The following is an 8,393-nucleotide window of genomic DNA, read 5'->3' on the forward strand; positions in this document are numbered from 1 at the left end:
AGCATCATAGGAGCAGAGAGGCCTCTCTGCTCCTATGATGCTGCTTGGCCTGCTGTGTTCATCCAGCCCTGCACCTTGTTGTCTCGGATTCTCCAGCATCTGCAGTTCCTACTATCTCTGACTCTTTAGGAACCTGCGCCCTTCCCCCTCAACTTCCCATCATAGCTGAATTATCTTATGGCAAAAGAATGCAGGAATGCACTGTCTGAGAAGAGCAGGGAGTAGCAGAACAAACAGATGCTTTTAAAAGGGAACTGAATACCTAAAGTACATTGAGAAGGACATAACTGCAGCACTATGGGCGACTTGGACTAAATAGGCAGCTCTTTCAAAGTGCTGCAGAAGACATAACGGGCTGTGTGGCCTCTTGCTGTTCTGCATTGTTCTATGATTCAATATAGCCATGGCTTTCTTGAACCCTTGCACCTCTTGTGAAGCACCATAGGCTATTTCTCCATGCATATTTATGTCCCATTTTTAATCAATGTTATTATGTATATTAATGTGACTGAATTCTAGTGTTGCAGTTTGAGCAAGAAAACTGAAACCCTCTTTTGGGATGCTAAACACAAATCTCTATTAGTGTCCCTTGTTATTTACTGCTTTTCATTTTCAGATGACATTTTTTGGCATATTAACTAGTAACAGTCCAAAAAAAAATAAATCACCCAGAGCTCTGACCATAGGTATTTCTTGAAATAGAAGAGTGATTATGGCTGATAAAGCTGTGGAAAAGAACAGGGAGCTACTAATCTGGTTTTTGTGGTGCAGTGGTAGCATCCCTACCACCAGGTCAGGTGGTCTAGAACTCTACCTCAGGACGTCATTGTAATAAAACGCCCAACCAAACTGAGTAATCTTTAATAAAGGCAATAATGAAACTCATTCCCAAAGAGATTAGGGAGAGGATGGGACAATGCTATGGGAGTCAGGGATATCTTGGACTCAAGAATTGCAGCAAAGTTCAGTATTCTATTAGGAATGCTCCTTAACATTTGAACAACCTCAGTTTGATGTCATTTTGCAGACTTTTCAAAAATGTTTCAGTGATACATTACTTCTGATGTTAACAAAAAAAATCAATTGAATATGCCATAGGTTTTGGCCTTTTGTAAAGTGGTGCTTTGAGTGAACATCTGGCACTGTAACCAGTTATGACCCAGGTATGAACTTCTCAATAGTCTCTTTATGTGGGGACGAGTAAGGAAAAGGAACCATTGAGAGGAATGTTGATAGTAATGCCATTGAATTATCAAGGAGAACTAGTTTAGACTCTAGTTTGTTGGAGTTGGTCGTTGCCTAGTTACATGATTTGCATGTTATTTGTCACTTATCAGCCCAAGCTTGAATGTTATCTAGGTCTTTCTGCTTCATCACCCTTGCAGCAGAGGATGGAACTAAACATAGTGAAATAATCACAGAAGAAGTCTACTTTTCTTCTTTTGATGGAGGAAAAGTCATTGATGAAGCAGCTGAAGATGGTTGGTCTTAGAATACTGTAGACATGTCCTGGGACTGAAATGGCTGATCTCCAACAACCACAATCATCTTCCTTTATGCTAGATATGCCTCCAACCAGTGGAGAATTTCCTCCTGATTCCTACTGACATCAATTTTGCCTTGATACCATACTTCGTAAATTTCTGCTGTGAGCTTGTGGACAACCACTCAGACCTCACTCCACATTCAGTTCTTTTGGCCATATCTGAACCTAGACTTCACTGAAGTGTGGAATCAGGTGGTCCTGGCAGAATCCAACTGAGTGTAGGTAAACAGGTATTGCCGAGTAAGTGCTGTTTGATAACATTGTCAGTTATATTTTCCATCACTTTACTGATGATCGAGGCAAGGGATACCTTGAGGACAAGGCATACAGTAATCTTCCACATCGTTGGGTAGATGACAGTGTTATAGCTGTACTGCAACAGCTTGTTTGGAGGTACAACTAGATTTGGAGAATAAATCTTCTGCATTATAGTCGGAATGCTATCAGGACCGATATTCTTCATCTTAAAAAGTCCAATGTTGCAGCTTTACCAGGTTGGCATCTCATTTTCAGGTATGCTTGATACTGCTCCTGGCATTCTCCAATACTCTGCATTTATTTTGATCCCCTGACATGATGTTAAATGGAGGAATGAGAGGTACGCTGGGTTATTCAAATACAGATTGTGGTTGAATACAATTCTGGTGCTGTTGGTGCCACCTGGATGCCCAGTTTTGGGCTGCTGGATTTGTTCAGAACCTCTCATTTAGCATACTGGTGAAGAGAATGCCTTTGTTTCAACAAGCACTGAGCAGCGGTCACACCCACAAATAACATCATGGATAAATGGATCTGATTGGTAAGGATGAGGTCTTTTTCTTTTTGTTCATTGATTGTGGGCAATACAGAGTAGAGCAGCCTTTATTGCTCATCCCCAGTTGCGCTTGAGAAGGTGGTGGTGAGCTGCCTTTTTAAAGTGCTGCAGTCTGGTATTGGTACAAATACAGAGCTGTCAGGAAAGGAGTTCCAGCATTCTGACCTTGTGATATTAATATAGTTTCATGCCAAGACAGTGCTTGGCTTGGAGATGAACTTGTAGGGGCTGTCGAACGATAGTTGGTGAGTTGCTGCAATGCATTACGTAAATGGTACAAAAGCATTCTTTTCCTTCATGTCTTTTCTCTCACAACCTGCTGCAAACCTGTGTTCAACAGGAATCAACCAACTCAGTCAACAGCAGTGTGGGTATGGAGTCATTCTGAGGGGCTGACATTGTGTGTTTGTGTTATTCTCAATGTTTCTTCCAAGTTTTGTACAACATCTGATAAAACATGTATTAGCTGAATAAGGCAGTTGATTGTGGTCAGTAGGAGATTTCTATGTCTATGATTCCAGTTATCATGTAAAACAATGTTGAGAATTCCCTGGGCTGTTCTATCCTGATTGTATACCACAATGCCTTTCCCACCAGTGAGACAGTATGTACCCAAGAACGATTATAGAGACATCTAGGAGTTTGAATGACAGGTATGATTTTGGAATATGACTACATAAAGCTGTTGTTTGGCTACTCTGTGTGACAGCTCTCCTAATGTCAGCACAACTACCCAGATGTTATCATAAACCTTCCAGGCTCAATTGGGCTGGGTATGCCTTTGTTATTTATTGTTCCTCAATTAATGTTCAATGCATTTCCTTCATATCAATGGCTGGCTTTCTGGGCCATTTCAGAGGGCAGTTGCTGTGGGCCTGGAGTCATAAAGAAGTCAGAGGAGCAGACTGGATTCATGGTTACCATTACTAGTGCCTCACTTTTCAAAACATATTTAGATGATTGTCTTTTAAAACCCTCCAGCTGTCTTCTTGGGATTGGTTTACAGATCACTGATGGAAACCTCTGGATTACTGGTCCAGTAATGTAAACACTGGACTGCCACGTCAGATCAAACCCAGAATTCCAGTTATCAACCAATCCAGAATTCCCACAATCTGACTCAGAATCCCATTAGCTAACCTAACTTCTAATCACACGAACCAGAATTCCACCTATTAAACACAGAATTTTAAGTTTTGGCCTTAATCTTGGCTTTCTCTAGTTCCTGTTTTTGTACATTTCGTTATTTTATTCACACCTCCTCTGGATCTACGTTTTGTTTCTTTGACTTCTTTTGTTTTTGGTCCCTATGGTTCTGCCCAACCAAAAAAAAAATGCTCTTGGTGTATTGTTTAAAGTCCATGGAGCTGTGCCACAGCATATATTCTCATATTAAAACCTTTGATGAGCTTTAGACTAAGTGCAGACTCTGCTTTCAAAATCCATTTTTAAGAAGAGTCATAGGGCTCAAACTGTTAACTGTTTCTCTCTCCACTGATACTGCTGGACCTGCTGAGTTTCTCTAACATTTTCAGTTTTTATTTCTGATTTCCAGTATTTGTAGCATTTTGCTTTTATCTTAGTGGCTGGCTCATGTCAGACTTGCCGAAAGACTGGATTGTACTTTTGGAAATAAAATCACCAATATGCAAAGGCAGTGCAGTTAACAAGCCTCCCAAAAGTTACACACAGCTCACCTAAGACAAAATTAAATTATTCAAAAGGCATCTAAATATATCCTTAGTGGAGGTAACATTTTTTCACACGTACAGTGGTATTAAAATCATTATTAGTTTAAGAATTTCTTTACTATGAAGGAATGGGATTTGAAAATCAATTTATCAGAGCCCGATTAGCAGATTAACAAAATCATAAATTACATGTTAGCTTTTAATAGTTTTATTAACTAACCAGAATCATCAAATGATCAGAAACAGATAAATATAGAGAGATCAAGATGATCTGCAGCCTACATCACATCAGTGCCAGTCTTCTCCACAACATTTGTTACCAAGGTAACCTACCACCTCTTCAAATTCCTCACCCCCACCTTTCAGAACTACCAATCTGTGTCTTGAAAGGGGAGTCAATGTTTTGTGAAAACTCATTACAAATTCACAAAAGTAACAGGCACATTAGAATTGTTCACCCAGTTAATTACATCCAATCAAAAATATTGACTTCAGTAAGCAACTAAGGAATGAATTCTGTGGAGAACACCGAAACATTACATATATTATATCACTGCAAGAGAGAGAAGAGCATTAAATGCTAATTCTTCACATTGAAAAAAAAACAGATTAAGTTTCCCATTGCTTAAACTTCCAAGCAAGAAAATGGTTAGTTGCGAGCCTGTGCTAACCTTCTGAGAAAGTCAGGTACCCCAAATCTGCAAGAGGTGAACTGAATAGAATGTTGGTTAGTAGACATGTTAGATTAGACAGGAAAGGTCTGCTCATTGGGAATGACAGGCAATTCTGGTGATTTACCAAGTTGACTGGGACGGATCTCTATCTGACTGGGAAAGACAAACTCAACATACTTCCAGCAATGGGAATAGCAACTAAAACAATACTGGAAGCATCTGCAGGTTAGAACTCCTGCTTACAGCATTTGCAATCTTAATTCCAGTGCACAGTTCAAATAGAAGTATGGCTGATTACTGTACACCAGTTCCAGAATGTGGGCAACAAAGCATACACACAAATGGTGTGATTGAGCAGGGTTTGCAGCATTCACTGCTACTTTAACTGTCCTATCATCAGTAGGGCAACACTAGCACTACAATATGGTCTTAAGAAAGAGAGAAAACACTCTCTTGCTTGAACCAACAAGATATGCCATGGTCATGGGGTTATCTGCAGTATTATCTTCTTCAGCTATGTTTTCAAAAGTGAGGGTTCTCAGGAATTTGATGACGCGTTCACCAGTGAGCAGCCCTTCTTCAACTTGTAATCCCAAAGTACAAGATCACAATCTGTTAGTTGGTTGTGTAGTCTGCTGTAGGCTGCTGTTAGCATAGAAGCAAGGATTCCTTGTTATACAATGCCAAATTTGCATCAAACTCAGATGATGTCCGTAGGAGATACTATTCACAAACTGCCTTTTAGTTTTGATAAATGCATGATGAGTTACATTCCAAGAATATGGACCAACCAAATAAATATTCCAGTGTAATAGGTTATTACTCTAGTCTGCCTGTGTTAGCAGATGCTTAGTCAGGTTGGGCCAAATAACCAGTTGATTTTCACAATTCGATCATTAGCAAATCACTGATTACAATTTATTTTCAAATTAAGGTAATGAGAATTCTTTTTAAGGTCAAGAGGATAGGAGGCAAGGATGTCTGTTCAACACTTACAGCCAATGGACAAAGTAGATTGTCATTGGGCTGCATTTAGTTCCTAGAAATAAAGTTTAGTGTGTTTATTGCTTCCTCTTCCCTCAATGTAATGTAATTCTCAACTGACAATTTTAATATGTTTTTGAGGCTAATGTAGTAGTCACTACATGCACACAATGCTTTACAATATTTGTTAACTGTTATCCTGACAATACATTTGATTGTAGAAATGGGGAACACTATGTTAAACTGTGGATAAAAATGGACAGAAACAGCATTGGAAGATAGCATGGAGCCTTGAATTCTAACACAGTGACATCAGCTGAATTGTGAGTGCACTCTAAACAATTTGCACAATAGGTTAGATAAACAAGCTCCATCACCAGAGGCACTTGTGTTGAGCTACTACCTATTTGATTTAGTAAGTAGACAGGGAGAGAGAGAGAGACAAACAGATAGAGAGAGAGAGAGAGAAACAGAGAGAGAGAGAGAGAGAGAGAGAGAGAGAAATGTTGGCCGTACAGAGATGGGACGCTCTTCCTTTACAGCCTCACAAAACGGTTTCAAGGTGGGACAGCATCAATCCAATGCAGAGTGGTGGTTACCCCCAGTAACCACCATCGACTTCAGCACTCTTCAGCAAACCTTAAAATGGGAAGGAAAAATGAGAGACACAAGACAAACTGAGACAAAGTTATGCAATTTCGAGAAGGCACTTCTGTGGCATTTCAGCAACTTGTGTTTAATTACCAGCTTGAACAACATACAGATGAAGGATATCAATGTCAGATAGGTTTTATCTTCTTCTTGCTTCAAATCTTCGACAATAGAACATACTCAAATTAACGGTAGCTCAAAAGATACAAATAGAGCATAACACAAATATATCTACCAGAATCTGGTCCAGCTGGCATAAACATTTATTGCATCTCCATTTCATTAATTGACACATCAGTGACCTTGTGCATTCACCAATGACCCTCAGCCCAAAACGAGTAAAGATGTCTTCTTGCAGTTGTATAGAGCCTTGGTGAGACCAGACCTCAAACATTGTGCCCAGATTCAGTTTCTTTACTTAAGGAGGGATATACCTGCCAGATAGGGGAGCAATAGCGGTTCACCAGATTGATTTCTGGGAATGGCTGGATTGTTTTACGAGGAGCAATTGAGGAAATTGGGCCTGTATTCTCCAAACATTTGAAGAATTAGAGGCGATCTTATTGCAACTTATAAAAATTTTACAGGCTATGATAAGGTGGATACAGATAGAACGTTTCCCCTGGTTGATGAATCAAAACCAGGAGACATGGTCTTAAGGTGAAGGGTAGGCCAATTAAGACTGAGATGAGGAAGGATTTCTTCACATACAGGGTGAATTTTTGGAATTTTCTATTTCAGAGGACAGTGGAATTGAGGACACCAAGGCTGAAATCAATAGATTTCCAGATATCAAGGACATCATAGAGACAGCACGGGAAAGAGGTAGATGAACAATCATGATCTAATTGAATGGTGGAGCTGGCTCAATGGGCTGATCTAAACCTCCATACGCCTAAAGTGGCCTTTAGTTGTTCCATTCACTATGGTTGTTCACTTGTTCAGTTAGGGGTCCATTGATCAGTTTCAACTTAGGTTAAATCACAGTCTTTAGTTTCTGCACCAAAGCTCTTGCTTGTATATTATATCTTGTATATTCTCGTACATAACTTATCTTGTATATTATATGAATAAAACCTATTTTTATTAAACTGCAGACAATTGACTTGTTATTTCTTTTTTGAATTCAATTTCCTAACTTGTTTCAAACCATTGCATTCTGAATGAACTTAATGTGGGTGGGTTGGCGAAGTAAGTGAGCAATGAACACTGGAGAATGGGTGCAACAAGCAAGAGCTCACAGGTACGAGAAGGTCACCTGAGAATGTGTTAGGCATTGAGTTGACTCATCTGTTTTGCAAAGTTTTACAGCACATGCTTTTAACTGTCTCAAACCCTTATTTCACCTGGAAACAAAAACTGAAATTGCTGGAGAAACTCAGCAGGACTCTGCTTTCTCTTCATATATGCTGCTGTTTCTCCAACAATTTCTGTTTTAGTTTCAGATTTCCAGAATCAGCAGTTCTTTGGGATTCGCGCCCCCTCCGTACCGCCGACCCCCACCACCCGTCCCCAACTCCCCCTCTAAATTCTGTCCTAACTGATGACCATTCCATTTAGGAACAAAAACAGAAGTTGCTGGAAAAGCTCAATAGGTCTGACAGCATTTGTGAAGAAACTCAGAATTAACATTTTAGGTCCGGTAAACCTTCCCCAGAACCAGACCCGAAACGTTAGCTCTGATTTTCTTCACAAATGCTGTCTGGCCTGTTGAGCTTTTCCGGCAACTTCCGTTTTTGTTCCTGATTTACAGTTCTTTTGGTTTTTAACCATTCCATTTAGGTTTAATACAACTTTAATACAAACAAGATATTAGCTGAGAGAACAGGTTTCTTGATTCAAGGTAAAATTTTAGTTGGAGATAGATTGGTGAAGTTTCCTCCTAGTCAGAATTGGTATGGTTTGACTTTTCGGCATTATTCTGCAAATATTCTAATAATACATCTAATCTATCAGCCTCATATGTGCACACATTGGGGTGGGTATGTGTCTGTCAGCCTCATATGTGCACACATTGGGGTGTGTATGTGTCT

The 8,393-nt window shown here is 39.7% G+C and overlaps 1 protein-coding gene across 5 annotated transcripts in view; it reads right to left on the reverse strand.

Moving 5' to 3' along the window:
- Nucleotides 1-8,393, reverse strand: part of LOC109938461 (serine/arginine repetitive matrix protein 3-like) — a 126,328-nt gene that overhangs the window by 3,123 nt on the left and 114,812 nt on the right. For 3 of the 5 annotated variants that reach the window (XR_007264805.1, XR_007264804.1, XR_007264803.1), the window contains one exon: nucleotides 6,226-6,348. Coding sequence is in view for 2 of the 5 variants with exons in the window: in XM_048612411.1 (XP_048468368.1) it covers nucleotides 6,330-6,348 (19 nt within the window). In the remaining 3 variants the exon portion in view is untranslated. Of the gene's footprint in view, nucleotides 1-4,343; nucleotides 6,349-8,393 lie in introns of those variants that run through there. The other 2 variants (XM_048612411.1, XM_048612410.1) reach the window with 1 other exon arrangement.

Source organism: Rhincodon typus, chromosome 26, assembly GCF_021869965.1.
Source record: "Rhincodon typus isolate 14 chromosome 26, sRhiTyp1.1, whole genome shotgun sequence".
Lineage (NCBI taxonomy): Eukaryota > Metazoa > Chordata > Chondrichthyes > Orectolobiformes > Rhincodontidae > Rhincodon > Rhincodon typus.